The sequence below is a fragment of the Peromyscus leucopus genome, chromosome 23, assembly GCF_004664715.2.
Source record: "Peromyscus leucopus breed LL Stock chromosome 23, UCI_PerLeu_2.1, whole genome shotgun sequence".
NCBI classification, from domain to species: domain Eukaryota; kingdom Metazoa; phylum Chordata; class Mammalia; order Rodentia; family Cricetidae; genus Peromyscus; species Peromyscus leucopus.
The window spans coordinates 22,407,937-22,423,939 of NC_051082.1; the positions used below are offsets into that span (position 1 = coordinate 22,407,937).

The 16,003-nt window shown below is 45.6% G+C and overlaps 1 protein-coding gene across 1 annotated transcript in view; it reads right to left on the minus strand.

Annotated features, from left to right (window-relative positions):
• The window catches only part of Galnt17 (polypeptide N-acetylgalactosaminyltransferase 17), a 442,799-nt gene that overhangs the window by 221,114 nt on the left and 205,682 nt on the right, over positions 1-16,003 (minus strand). Inside the window, exon 3 of the mRNA XM_028870135.2 lies at positions 13,670-13,836. Within this exon, the coding sequence (XP_028725968.1) occupies positions 13,670-13,836 (167 nt within the window). The remainder of the gene's footprint in view (positions 1-13,669; positions 13,837-16,003) is intronic.

Here is a 16,003-nt window from a genome sequence, read left to right on the forward strand (position 1 = left end):
GAATAAAAAAAAAAAAAAAGAAAGAAAGAAAACAAAAGAAAAAGAAAAGCAGAGAACACCAAAAGACAGGAAAAGCTCCCAAGGCCACAGGGAGGCATCTCAGCACCAGGTTGCTCCTTCCTTGAGTTTTCTTTCTATGCAGGTAGCAGTCAAGGATGGAATAACTAAAGCGAATTAAAGCGAATTGTGTGACCAGTTCCCTATCTCTGGCATTGTAGGGTCTGGACTCTACACAGTGAGAGTCCTACGCCAAACGCTCAGTGAGTTTCCGGGAAATGCCCACATTGAAGTGCTGCATGAATGTTCTATAAACAGCTTGTACAAATGGACACATCACTTCTACCTAAGGGAACCATATAAAGATACGTAATAGAGATATGGGGCACAACTCTATTAGAATGATAATGCTTTACAACAGCAGCTCTCAACCTCCCTAATACTTCAACCCTTTAATACCGTTCCTCATGTGGTGGCCAACAATTATCTTTGTTGCTATTTCATAACTGCAATTTTGCTACTGTTATGAATCATAATATAAATATCTGTGTTTTCTGATGGTCTTTAGGGGTGGGTCATGACTCACAGGTTGAGAACCACTGCTCTACAAGGATCAGGACTATCTCCCCAGAATCCACAATAAAAAAATAATTGCCAGACATGGTGATGTTTATTAGCAATCCTAGGCCAGGAAAGGTGGGAACTAGTGGATCCCTGGAGTGCACTGGATAGCCAGTCTAATCTACTTACCAAGGTGCTGACAAGTCAGAGACCTGTCTCAGAAACAAATGAACAATAGCAAAAGTGAACAGCAAATCAGGAGCTGAATCTCTCCGTAAGGGGCTGAGTGCATGTCCCACTGGTGGAGTACCTGCCTAGAATCCCCCAGTGAGGGGCTGGGGTGTGGTTCAGTGGTAGAGCACCTGCCTAGAATCCCCCAGTGAGGGGCTGGAGTGTGTCTCAGTGGTAGAGCCCCTGCCTAGAATCCCCCAGTGAGGGGCTGGGTTGTGTCTCAGTGGTAGAGCACCTGCCTAGAATTCCCCAGTGAGGAGCTGAGTGTGGCTCAGTGGTAGAGCACCTGCCTAGAATCCCCCAGTGAGGGGCTGAGTGTGGCTCAGCAGAAGAGTGATAACCAAGAAAGCCCCAGTGAGGGGCTGGGGACATTGCTCAGCCGTAAAGCACTTGCACAGAATCTCCCAGTGATGGGCTTCGTGCGGCCCTAGGATTAATCTTTAGGAATTAAAATATAAATAAATAAAAACCACAGTAGAACTAAATATAAACACAACCACAAAACACAACAACTACAAGGCCAAGGTAAGCTCTTCAGATCCAATTCAAGTCAATGGGTGCCCTGATTATAACGGTGGAGCAGAGTTCTGTAAGTCATTACCTTTAAGGGAAACTGAGGTAGAGGCCCAAAGGACTTAATGCATCATTTCATCATTTACTACAAGTTTATATTTGCTTCAGGTTAAATGGTTTTTGTTGCTTCTGTATTTGTCCTGTTTTCTTTTTTTTAAGATTTATTTTTAATTGTGTGTGTGTGTCTTCGTGGGTGCACATGAGTTGAGGCAGGCGTCCATAAAGACCAGAAGAAAGTGTCAAACCCCTAGAGCTGGAGTTACAGGGAGCTGTGAACCACTCAAATAAATTCAGCTCCTCTGCAAGATCAGCAAGTGCTTTTTTTTTTTTTTTTTTGGATTTTTTTTGAGACAGGATTTCTCTGTGTAGTTTTGGTGCCTGTCCTGGATCTTGCTCTGTAGACCAGGCTGGCCTGGAACTCACAGAGATCCACCTGGCTCTGCCTCCCGAGTGCTGGGATTAAAGGGGTGCGCCACCACCACTGCCCGGCCAGCAAGTGCTCTTAACCACTGAACCTTCTCTGGAGGTTCTTTTTAAACCAGGGGGCATAGAAGGCTTTGCCTGGGTTCTCTCTCTCTCTCTCTCTCTCTCTCTCTCTCTCTCTCTCTCAAATGTATATCCATGGTCCTTACTGCTTCCTTCCTCGCATATCCTAAAAGTGCAAGCATGGAAATGCAAATGTGTCATCAAGCTGTGATAACAGAGCCACCACGCAGGTGCTGCCACACTGCCCTGATCTGGTTAGAGGCGACAACAGGAATCATTTATGATTAGGGAAGCTCTTTCCGGGCAGGAAAAAATGTAGGTGATGTTCACAGGATGAGTGCCTGGCCAAACATGGAGCTGTGTGATAACCCAGCAACTCCCACCCCAGTCAATCAGGGCCTCACCAACCCAGGGAGAATGTTATCTGCCCCAAACACAAGACTTCTTCTATCTCCGCAATTATAGACCCAGAAGAAAAGCAAACAATGCCAGGTGGATGCTTTTCTAAAATCCTTTACGGAAGGCCAGAGGGTAGAACCTTCCACTCTAAAGAAAAAAAAAAGTTTTCTAACCCAAGCCACACTGCTTTCAACTTTTGAACACAACTGAACAAGAGAGGATATCCACCGCCAGGTGTACTTGTTCGAAAGACAGTATCAGTGATAAGTTATATAACCAACTGCATCTCAGAAACCCACAAGATGATGCCTGGTAGCAGGTAATGTGTTAGGCAGATTTCTGATACTAAAATGAGCATCTTCTTTTTTTATACACATGAAAAGAAAAGGTCAATTTTGGTTCATAGTTTTAGAAGTTTTGGTTCATGATACTATCTACTCAACTTCATAAAAGTGTGTGATAATCACTAGATATGGTATACCAGTGAGGGGCTGGGGGGTGTGGCTCAGTGGTAGAGCCCCTGCCTAGAATCACCCAATGAGGGGCTGAGAGTGTGCCTCAGTGGTAGAGCACCTGCCTAGAATCACTCAGTAAGGGGCTGAGTGTGTGGCTCAATGGTAGAGCACCTGCCTAGAATCCTCCAGTGAGGGGCTGGGGTGTGGCTCAGTGGTAGAGCACCTGCCTAGAATCTCGAAGTGGGGGCTGGGGTGTGGCTCAGTGGTAGAGCACCTGCCTAGAATCCCCCAGTGAGGGGCTGGGTGTGACTCAGTGGTAGAGCACCTGCTTAGAATTCCCCAGTGAGGGGCTGGGGTGTGGCTCAGTGGTAGAGCACCTGCCTAGAATGCCCCAGTGAGGGGCTGGGGTGTGGCTCAGTACAGAGCACCTGCCTAGAATCCCCTAGTGAGGGGCTGGGGGTGTGGATCAGTGGTAGAGAACCTGCCTAAAATCCCCCAGTGAGGGGCTGGGGTGTGGCTCAGTGGTAGAGCACCTGCCTAGAATCCCCCAGTGAGGGCTGGGGTGTGGCTCAGTGTAGAGCACCTGCCTAGAATCCCCCAGTGAGGAGCTAGGGGCATGGCTCAGTGGTAGAGCACCTGCCCAGAATCCCCCAGGGAGGGGCTGGGGTGTGGCTCAGTGAAGAGTACTAGCATAGACTCTTCCCTGTGAGAGGCTGAGGGCATAGGGCAGCAAGGTCCTAGGTTTCATCCTCAGCACCACAGAAAGAGGACAAATATCAATTAAAATTAGGATCAAACAGAACACAAGAGATCATATTTTAACCATTTGAGGTGTTGAGCTCACCAGCATAGAGTGCTGTACAACCGTCGCCACCATCTTCAGGACTTCACTCACTATCACTGAACTCTGGTGCTCATTAAATGGTAAATCTCCACCCTTTCCCAACTCCTGAGTGTACAAGTGCTAGTCCAGGGGGTCACTGCAGAGTAGAAAATGAGGCTCAACAGACATTTTAGACATCTGGAGCAAACTCCTAGCTCAGAAGACAAAACGTAAAGATCAGAGAGAAAGGCCATTTGTGGAAATGGACTGACCAGGAAGAAAAACTAAAAGCAAAATCACACACACACACACACACACACACACACACACACACACACACACACACACACAGTATTACCATCCTGCAGGGAATAAGAAAACATATTGCTTCCATTAAGTCAAGACAATATGTTATAGAAGGGAACTTTAAAGGAATAAAAAAAAAAAAAGGCCACTGGGAACTAAGGCTACAATGATAGGAGAAGTTTAAGACAGTGGGAGAAAAAGAAAATGAAAGAAAAAAGGAAAGGAGGCAGAAGAAAAGGATTTTTATAAGAAAAGATGGGGAAAGTGGAGAGTTACGCTCAGTGAGTGGTTCTCAACCTTCCTAATGCTGCAGCTCTTTAGTATATATAATTTCTCATGTTGTGGTGACCCTCGACCATAAAATTCTTTTCATTGCTACTTCATAACTGTCATTTTGCTACTGTTATGAATCATAATTAAATATCTGATATGCAGGATATCTGACATGTGACCCCCCAAAGGGGTTATGACCCCGGGGCTGAGGACTACTGAGTTAAGACTTCCAAGGCTGGACCAATGGGAGACACAGAATGAGGGAATGAAGAAGACATGAGGAGAGAGTGTTCTAGTTTGCTATCTGTTGCTGTGACAAAACATTCTAACAAAAAGAATCCTGAGAAGGAAAGAGTTTGTCTTATACTTCCAGGTCACAGAAACCCACAAGCTGATGCCTGGTAGCAGGTGATGTGCATCAATTAACGGTCAAAACAAATCTTCCACAGACCTGGTCACGGGCCAATCTGATCTGGGCTATCTCTTCCTTGAAGCTCTCCAGTCAGATGCCCATAGGCTGTGTTGATAATTAAAGCTAACGAGGAGAGGGTACAAATGCTCATGTATGGAATTGATGGGTAGGGGAAAGACATTTAAGTAGAGGGAGACTCTCAGGGGTGTGGGGAGGGAAAAAGAGAAGAGAGAGAGAGACGAGAAGAGTCACTGAGCAGTGAATATCACTGAAATGTTTTATTTGCATGTATGAAAATGGTATAACTAAATGCATTCCCCCATATACTTAATATATATATATCAATGAGAGCAAACAGACAAATGAACTAATTAGGTGTGCTGATGTTCACCTGTGTCCCAGCACTCGGGAGACAGAGACAAGAGATCACGTGTTCCAGGGCAGACTGGGTTTCATAGAATTCTCTGAAACAAAACAAACGAATCAACCCAGACACAGTGACTATTCCTGTAATTCCAGCCCTTGAGAGACAGGGGGATCACTATGAGTATGAGGGCTTCCTAGAGTACAGGATAAAACCCTGTCTGAAAAAACGTCTAGGGGTTGGAGACTGATTCAGTGGTTAAGAGCACTTGCTGCTCTTTCAGAGGACTTAAGTTTGCTTTGCAGCATCCACGATGTTCAGTACTGCCTATAGCTCCAGTTCCAGGACATCTGAAACCTTTCTCAGGCCTAACAAAGGTACCTACAATGTGGACATACAACATGCACACACGCACCAATGAAAATAAAATCGATCTTTTCTTTAAAAAAATCTGGAGGCTGATTTTTAAAAAGTTAAAGTGCTTGCCACACACACATGAAGATTGGAGTTGGGATGACCCAGAAACTCAAAATGGTGGCCCTGGTGGCCCACCTACATTCCAGACCTGAAACCACAGAGGCAGGTGATCTCTGAGACTAGTCACATTGACCAGCTTTGGGTTTGACTAAGAGATCCTGTCTCAATGAATGGTGGAAGAGTAATGGAGGGTGATTCCTGGCAGCAATCTTGTAGAGGCATTTTTCTCACTGAAGATACTTTCTTCCCAGATATGTCCAGGTTTGTGTCAAGTTAACAAAAATCAAGTAGTGTGTGTGTGTGTGTGTGTGTGTGTGTGTGTGTGTGTGTGTGTGTGTTTACGCATATACATGAAAAATGGACAAGGAAAAGCAACCTAATGTTATACTGGGGTTCGTCTTCTGGATGAAACCTGACCTGTACCAGGTTCATCATTGTAACATTCAAAGCTCTAGGAGAAAATGATTCTATAAGCTTCCAGAGAGGAAGAAGAATGGGGGTGGGGGTCGGGAGCGGGGGCGGGGGAGGTGCATGCAGAAGATCAGGGATCAAAATGTCTTTAAAAAAAATAGCAGAAGGAAAATAGAGTAAAGCTATCAGCATTCTTCAAGTTACATTTAACTCTACCATGCCATCTATCCTACAGAAGACAGGGGGGAATGTCATCTTTAGACTTCGTCTCAAATGGTTTTCTCTGCCTCGAAGTCTTTTTCTCCCGAAGCTTCTAGATGTGGTGCTTTACCTGCATAAGTATACTAATGGATAAAAAGAAAGGCACAGGGGTGAAGCGTTGGAGAGGAGGCGGGAAACTACTGTAAGGATGTGGGAAGGGGTTCCAAATGACAGTGGGGCAGAGATCAGCTCTGGAGCAGAGCATCTGGGAATCCAGGTAGAGTCTGCAGGTGTCACTTCTTCAAGCACTCACCTCCAATTCTTTCTGTCTACCGCTGAGCCACACCACAGCCCCTCACTGGGGATTCTAGGCAGGTGCTCTACCACTGAGCCACACCCCAGTCCCTCACTGGGGATTCTAGGCAGGTGCTCTACCACTGAGCCACACCCCCAAGCCCCTCACTAGGGGATTCTTGGCAGGTGCTCTACCACTGAGCCACACCCCAGACCCTCACTGGGGGATTCTAGACAGGTGCTCTACCACTGAGCCACACCCCCAAGCCCCTCACTAGGGGATTCTTGGCAGGTGCTCTACCACTGAGCCACACCCCAGCCCCTCACTGGGGATTCTAGACAGGTGCTCTACCACTGAGCCACACCCCAGCCCTTCACTGGGGGATTCTAGGCAGGTGCTCTACCACTGAGCCACACCCCAGCCCCTCACTGGGGGATTCTAGACAGGTGCTCTACCACTGAGCCACACCCCAGCCCCTCACTGGGGGATTCTAGGCAGGTGCTCTACCACTGAGCCACACCCCAACCCCTCACTGGGGGATTCTAGGCAGGGCCTCTAGTACTCATCTATATTCCAAGGTCTTTTATACTTTATTAAAAAAATTGAGGTTATGTTGCCTAGGCTGATCTTCAGCTCAGTATATAATGTATTCAGGTCTTGAACTTATGATCCTCCTGTCTCAGCTTCTCTTGTTTCTAGAGTCTTTCCTAGGCCTGTTTTTAGGTCTGTTTCCCTTGGCCTGGCTAATGAATGCCTAATGTGGAATCAGATTGGTATGAAAGTATCAAGAAAACGATTTTCAGGAGGAAACTGTCCTCACTACCAAATGCTATGGAGCCAGTAAGCGGAAACTGGATCTGATGAGGAGAAAGTATTGACTGGTTTTGCTTGAGTGATTTGGTGTGATGTATCAAGTGAAAGAATTGCACACTACCCGAACTTAACCTCTCACAGATCGGGGTAACATTGTCTAACAATTTCTCACAAAGATAAACAGAGTCACTGATGGTTAATATTCAGTGTCAATGTGCAACCTGAATGAAGAATGACCTCACACAAAAGTAAAACACTCTGTGCTAGAGAGGTAGCCCACTGGGTGAAGGCATCTTCGGGCAAGCCTGACCACCTGTGTTCCATCCCCGGGAGTCACATGATGGGAGGAGGGAACCAGTTTCCATAGCTTTTCCTCTGACTTCAAATACACACTATCATGCGTGCGCGCCACCTCCCTAAAAAAATTAAATATAATTAAAAATTTTAAATCAGGGTTGGAGAGAGGGCTCAGCAGTAATCAAGGAGCACTGGCCACTCTTCCGGAGGACCTGAGTTCAATTCCCAGGACCCACACAGTGGCTCACAACCATCTGTAACTAACTGCAGTCCTAGGGGATCTGTCGCCCTCTTCCAGACTCTGTCCAACCACCAGGCACAAACATGGTGTACAGACCTACATACAGTGGAAACACCCATGGACATAAAGTAATTTTGAAAGAAAAAAATGAACACTCTAACATGGGCTGTATATCCCCTTATTTACATACTGCCTGAGACCAGCTGAGGCATGATGTAACTTCAAGATGGACCATTCAGACCCCCTTACAATGATGTCTGCAGACATGTTTATATAAAAACAGAAGTGATTACACTTTACACCTCAGTGAGGAGGTGAAAAAAGGGAGACTATTAACTTGTTTGCGTTATCAGATCTTAACTACATAAAGTCGGCACTTAAAAGGAAGAGGGTATGAACGAATTCATCTCTGGTTAGTGTCTGTTTTTCCAATTACATTTGCTCTTTGATAGGTCCACATTTTCCCACAAAGAATATTCATTCCTTTTAATATCAGAAAACAATTATCAGTCTGGAAAAAAAAAATAGAGAACGTTTTATCAAATTTCAACACAAGTTCAATGAGATTAACACCATGAATCTTGAAGAACTAAACTTGAGATGAAAAAAAAATGCTTTTAAGGTAAAGAGACTGTTCTGTGAAGGTGAAAACTATGGTGAATAGAGAAAGCTTGTGGTTGCAGATCTACAGCAACAAAACAATTCAAAACAGACAAGAAGCAGACACCCAACACTATTAAAAAGCCATGAAGAAGAAGCAGTCTTTGTAGGAGATTTGAAAATATTACCACAGGGACTTAACATATACTCAGTCCAGAGTCTACCTAAGCATACACACAGGTGATGTTCAGGAATTTAGTTCTGCCATTATGCTGTGTGGGGTTATTAAGTAGAAGGTATCTACATAAGAGTAGATAGGAAGAAGGTCTCAATAAAACAAAAACAACAGAGAGGGCACTGAATTCTGTGAAAGGGAAAGTGTTTGTAGACTGCAGAAAATACAGAGACCAGAGGCCGGAAATGATAAGAAAGAAATGGTATTTATAGAGTCAACTCTGGTCCCCCGGGTCATTGAGCTCAATAAAGGATGATAAACAGTACTTAACCTTATGGTCTGCCTCTGTCAAACACTTCTCCTTTCTTCCCCACTAATTATCATTTGTTAACACAAAGACTTATTTTGTTTTATTTAGATTGAGTGTATGTATATATGCCTGCCTGTGGGTATGTGCACGTAAGTGCAGATGCACACAGAGGCAAGAAGAGGGTCTCAGATCCCCTGCAGCTGGAGCTCAGATCCTCTGGAAGAGCAGCAAGTGCTCTTTACCACTGAACCAGTCTACCAGCCCCTCCACTAACCTTTAGCTAGGCCCCAAACACCACCTGAAACAGCACCTTCAGAACCAGGCTCAAGGATTGGTTATTTCATCTAGGGATTTTAAAATGTGGTCCCCACACTCTCATCAGTAGAACTACCACTGTGACTATGAGACATAAAGTGTCACATTCCCACGCTGAGCCTCTTACAGCAGAATTTCCTTAGGCACACGACACCAGAAGGTTCTGATACTAAAACACCTATGTAAAAAAGGTGCACAAACCCCTCCCATCTGTCCTCCAGTGTCCCCAACCCAATAATTCCAGCAAGAAACCCTTTGCTGTCAATCTTGGCACTTGATACTCTCAGTTCTGGTGCAGGTTTCATTTGAGGGTGACTCTACAGAGGCTTGGCCACAATAGCCATTTTTTGTTTTGTTTTGTTTTGTTTTACAGGTACATTCTTCCTCCATTCTTACATGCTGAGGAGGTTAGTTTTAAATGTCACCTTGATACAACTGAGACTCAGCAAGAAGAAATCCCTGAATGGAGAATTGCTTGGCCTATGGGTGTGTCTGTGGGGGATTATCTTGATTGTTAATTGAGGTGGAAAGATCCACCCTAGATGTGGGAAGCATCATTTCCTGGGCTGGATGCTAAACTGTGTAAGAGTGAAGAAAGCTAACTGAGCATAAACAGGACAAACAGTTAGCAATGGGTGCATTCATTCTCTCTGCTCTTCACTATGGATATGTTATGAGCAGCTAGCTGTCTCTAGAGCTCCTGTTTCTGTGACATCCCTTCAATGATGGACTGTGACCTGGAATTACAAGCTTTATAATCCCTTCCTCTATGTTCCTTATTGTCAGGGAGCTTTACCACTGCAACCAAAATGAACATGGAACACATCCCATGCCCCATCTGTGTTCTGTCCACCACCATGAACTCCCAAATCTTTGATCCTGGTCTGTTTCTTCAAAACCCAAGTCAAGATACCTAGAGAATCCACTAAGTACCTGGCCTGTACCAGAGGTCTTCGCTGTCTCCCGTGGAGCTATGGTTCTAGCTGAGAATTTTTTTTCTGGGTTCCCAATCATCTCCTCTAGGTGGGTTTTGTTGCTTCTTCATCATGGAACTGTGGGGAGTCACTTCTGCTCTAGGTCATCTAGTTCTGTGTGTCATCAATAGCCACTTTACAAGTGACATCTGTCTACCCTTCCAGAGCTCCACCAGGCTCCCACCTCCTCTCAGGGTGTCCTAGTTTGATTGCCTGTTGCCTGACATAAGCAACTTAGGTGAGAAATTATTCATTTCAGCTCACTATTTCAGGATAGAGCTCATCATGGTGGAGAAATCAAGGCAGGAGCTTGAAGCATCACATCATGGTCAGGAGCAGGCAGAATGTATACATTCTAGTGCTCAGCTCACCTGCTCCTCTATTATACAGTCCAGACACAGGATGCTGCTGCTCACAATGCAAGGGTCTTCCCACATCTATTCAAGCATCAAGACACACATACCCCCCCCCCAGGCCAACCTCACCTAGACAATCCCTCACTGAGATGCTCTTCTCAGGTGACTCTAGATTGTGTCAAGTTGACATCTAAAATTAACCATCACTCTGGGTATGAGTCACTATGGAATGACTACCATCTGCACCCTGTGAACCCCAACCCCCAATCCTGCATGGTCCAGGTATACAAGACACAATGGTACCATATGTTAATGATGCTGCCATGGGCAATGAGGTGCCTGTTTCACACACACAGCAAGAAGTCAAGCAAAGGAGTCTTCAGGGAAGTAACAGGTTGGGATACTGGGAACAACTGGGACATCGATCAGTAAATGGAATGGGGGATGTGCAAGCAGAGGTCCTTTGTTGGCGGAAGGTGTTCTACTAAAGCATGAGGTCTGCAGTGAGTACAGGAGCCTCCAGAGAAGAACCATACTAGGGAGAGACTTGGCTAGAAGATTCTGAACTCTCAGGAATGGAAGGAAACCCTTCCTCTGAACATCAAAGTCAAGCTTAGAAGGAGGTATAGACAACAAAGTGGTCCATGATAAAGGAGAAGAGTAGCGGGGGGGGGGGGGTGTCTAGATGTGGTTCAGTTGGCAGAGTGCCTGCCTAGCATGCATGCAGCCCTGGGTTCCATCCCTAGCACACACAAACTGGTTAGACTGGCAGGTGCCTGTCATCCCAAGACTTGGGAGGCAGAAGCAGCAGCATCAGGAGTTTAAGGTCATCCTCAGCTACATAGCAAGTTTGAGGCAAGCCTGGGCTACATGAGACTTTGTCAAGAAAGAAAGAAAGAATGAAAGAAAGAAAGAAAGAAAGAAAGAAAGAAAGAAAGAAAGAAAGAAAGAAAGAAAGAAAGAAAGAAAGGAAGGAAGGAAGGAAGGAAGGAAGGAAGGAAGGAAGGAAGGAAAGAAAGAAAGAAAGAAAGAAAGAAAGAAAGAAAGAAAGAAAGAGAGGGAGAGAGGGAGAGAGGAAAGAAGGAGAGGGAGAGAGGAAAGGGGGAGAGAGAGAGAGAGAGAGAGAGAGAGAGAGAGAGAGAGAGAGAGAGAGAGAGAAGGAAAGGATAACGGGAGGAAAATAATAGTACTAAAATCTATTTGGTGACCAATTCTTATACACTAAACAATGACCCAGAGAAGACAGATTACTGGGCCCAGGAACACTGTTCACCAAGACTTTGGGGATCATTCAGCAGTGCTGAAGAGTCCTCGAGGGAAACCCCGCTTCTAGGCTGATCCAGACCTGATCTCCTGGAGATCAGGCTACAAAAAAGACCAAAGTGAGCTCATCTTCTTTCCAAGCTGAGAGCACCTTGTGGGGTAATCCTTCTACTCAGCCTGCTCAGAGCAAGAAGCTTAGGTACCCCTAATCCTACTTGGAAGATTAGCCTCCTGGGCCTTCAGCAGGCTTGCTCTGCGGTGTCATGTCTGTCCTGAGCTCAGAGGGATTTCTCCCTGCGGCGAGCATAGTGAATTTTGTACATTGAGAGGAAATATAAGAGCATGATGATCAGTGTCTACCTCTACATACCTGTCTGATGTCGTCTTGCGACATCCTAAGAGTTTTGTAATTATCCCGCAATACTTGCTTTCTCTCTTGGCTGACCCATCGTCTCTAGATGTGCTGGATTCAAAAGACCAGCTGGCACAGCTCATTGTCACAGGCCTCAGTGACCCAAATGTGTTCCTTACAGAGGTGTGTGTGTGTGTGTGTGTGTGTGTGTGTGTGTGTGTGTGTGTGTGTGTGGTATTTGGGCAGGAGATTGATGTTAAGGTGGAGTGTCTTCAATCTCCACCTTTACATTTTGAGGTTGTACCTCTCGCTGATTTAGCTAGATTGGCTGGCCAATAAACTCCAAGGATTCTCCTGTCTCCACCTCCCCTTACCCCCAGTCCTGGGATTATGGGTGCACACCAACATGTCTGGTATGTAGGCAGAATCTAGGGATCAAACTCAGGTCTTCAGGTATTCACAGCAAGCACTCTACTGTCTGAGCCATCATCCGTCCCAAGGATTTTTTTTTTTCTCTTGGAAAAGGTAGTGGAGGTGGAGGAGGAAGAATTCAGATTTTCCTCTTTGTGTTCTTTTTTAGTGATGTAAAAGGGAACAGATCCAAGCTGAGCGATTTACTCTGGTTTTCTTTTGCTCTTAAGAAAAGGTCTCATTGTGTAGCCCAGGCTAAAAAGAACTTACTACATAGCACAGCTTAGTCATGAACACATGACCCTCCTCCCTTAGCCTCCCAAGTGCAAGGATTAGAGGCATCATGGGCCATCATGATTAACTCCAGCAATTTTATTTATCCATTTATTTAATTTTGCACGTGTGTGTGCAGGTCCACATGCACATATATGTGGATGCATGTGGAGGCCACAGGACAATCTCGGGTATCATTCCTCGGGAGCTGTCCACTTTGTTTTTTGAGACAGAGTCTCTCACTGGCTTGGAGTGCACTGACTGGGTGAGGCTGGGTGGACCATGAGCTCCAGGAGTCCTCCTGTCTATGCTTCCCCAATGCCGGGACTATAAGCACATGTCAACAGGCCACACCTGGCTTTTTAAAAACACGGGCTCTGAGAAATCAAATTCAGGTCTTCATGCTTGTGGGGAAGGCACTCTACCTATTTCCTCCCCAGTGCGTGTCTACTCAGTAATTTCATAAGAACTTGTTCTAGATTCTGTTGTTGTGGTGGTTGTTGTTGATGCTGTGATAAAGCACCTTGACTAAAAGCAGCTTAGGTGAGGGAAGAGTTTATTTGGCTCACAATTCAAGGTTAGAGGGCTAGTCACATCCCACCTGTAATCAAGAGTGGAAGCAGATGGATCCTTGCTTTATTGTTCTCATTGGACCTTTTTTCCTGGCTTATAAGGTTCAGGATTCCTTTCTTAGGGAATGGTGCCACCCACAATGGGCTGGACCCTCCTAATTAACAGTCAAGACAGTCCTCCATAGACATGCCCATGGGCCAACCTGATCTAGATAATAGACTCTCTTCCCAGGTAATTCTAGGTTGTATCCAGCAGACAGTTAAAACTAACCAGCACAGATCCATAGAGGACCCAAATAGTAATGTACCAATGTCTGCCAAGACTCCCCCTCTCCCTCCAATATGCTCCAGGGAGCAGGAGACATGGACACCAGCATGGTTCCCTTGGGAACAGAAGTGGCATATCTTCCCTGCTGGCACGGAGTCCTACAGGCAGACTGTCCTCCCCCGTACCTTCGTCACTGTTGTCATCCACCAGGATGATCTCCTTCAGCAGGTGTGTGGGTGTGTGATTGACGGCACTGTGGACCGACCGCAGGATCACGGACAGGGCCTCATTCACGAAGATGAAGATGATGGATATCTGGGGCAACTCCTTGGAGTATTTGAGCTCCTTACACCTGGGGGAAGGGAGAACAGGAAGGCTATCAGAGAAAGCAAGACTGCACAGGAGAGGTTGATGGCTCAGAGGTTCAAGGCCCCCGCTCTCGCTGAGGATCCAAGTTTGGGTTCCCAGAACCACATGGCACAGCTCCCAAGGGCCTGTAACTCCAGTTCAAGGGGATCTGATACCATTTCTTAGCTTCGACAGGCACCTGCATCCATGTGGCTCACGTACATACCCTCAGGGACATAAGCATGTGCATATGAAATAAACCTTTTAAAAAATAGTAGAAAAAGAATGCATGCAAGAGGTGGCTGAACACTGAAGATTTTAGCCAATTTCTCACCAGGTTTTGCCAAGGAGAAAAATCATCTCTCTCTCTCTCTCTCTCTCTCTCTCTCTCTCTCTCTCTCTCTCTCCCTCATTTTCTATTTCAAGACAAAGTATCCCAGTATCTCTGGTATCCCAGGCTGACCTCAAACTCACCACGTAGCTAAAAATAACATTGCCTTCCTGGTCCTTCTCCTGTCTTCACTCCTTAGAGCTATGATAACAGGTGGGTACCACCATGCACATATTATATATTGTGCAACTAGAGCTTGGTGCATGTTAGGAGCACTCTGCCAACTGTGCTATGCATCCAGTCTTCCCTTAGTCTTCTTTACTAACAATTGTGAAATAAACCTAAGCAACAAAGCATTAAAAGATGCAGCCGATGTCACTCAAATATATTACCCCAAAGGAAAAAGAAAATACCAGTATGGGGCATACATCCACCTATACCCACCTGCATCACATCCCTGCTTCCATGCTGTTATGGCTGGAATCTGAAATGTCCCCACAGTCTAATGTCTTGAGAGGTTTATTAAAAAACAAACCCATGGCTGAGAGAATGGCTTAATTGATAAAGTCTTGCCATACAATCATGAGGGCCTGACTCCAACCTCCAGAGCCCACATAAAGAAAAAAAAAGGTTTGGTATGGTGGTACATGCTTTTCATCCCAGTGCTGGGGAGGCAGAGACAGGCAGATCCCTGGAGTTCACTGGCTATTCAAGCTATCTACTTGGTGAGTTCTACCTGGTAAGAAACCATGTTTAAAAAGCAAAAGAAATTAAGAGCTGGAAAGATGCTTGTTTGCAGGACAAGCATGAGTGCTAGAATCCATGTAGGTGCCTGCTGGGCATGGCAGCCCACCTGTAATTCCAGGCTTGGATGGCAAAGACAGAGAATCCCCAGAGGAAGTAGGCTAGTGAGACAAGCTGTATCGGTAAGCTCTGGGTTTGATTGAGGGATCCTTCCTCAGTGAATCAGATGGAAGAGTGATAGAAGACAACTAACATCAATAAAAGGCCTCCACATAGATGCACACACATGAGCAACACACACACACACACACACACAAACTCACACACATCCAAATAATGTACACACATGTACACACACACACACACACACACACACACACACACACAAACTCACACACACACACACACACGTATAAAGTAAGGGACTGGAGAGATGGCTCAGTAGATAACAGCACAGACTGCTTTTACAGAAGAGCCAGGTTCAATCCCCAGCACCCCCATGTGAATTTAGAACTGTCTATACCTGTAGTTCTAGGGTATCTGACACACTCTCAGGTCTTCATGAGCACCAGGCACGCATGCAGACCATGGTGCACAGACATCCATGCAGACCAAACACCTACTCACAAAAATAAAACTTTAAAGTTAAATAAATAAAACAAGTCAGCACCCTAGAAATAATAGCTGAGGTTGTTGTTCTCTGGTCTCTACTTGCACACGCATGCACGCACGCACGCACGCACATACACAAAAGGAGCACAAAGACTCATGTGCCTCTGTGAGATTGCACAGCACATAGAAAGAAGTGTGAAGGACCTGAACAAGGGAGATGAGATAAAAGGACGGAGTGGGAGGGACAAGCTGGGGAGGGAAAGGGAGACACGTCTGTCTCTTTATGCTGAACAGCTTGGGCTGTGTCAGGCTGCATGAATCACACCGGCAATTTGCAGAAGAAAATAAAGTTTTGTTACAATATACATCCCTGCCTCCTGAGGAGACTGTTCGGGGATTCGTGGATCACACAGCCTTATTTTTGCAATGGCCCTGTAAATCCACTGTTGAGGGATGCAGAAGGGTTATGAACGGCCATGGATAG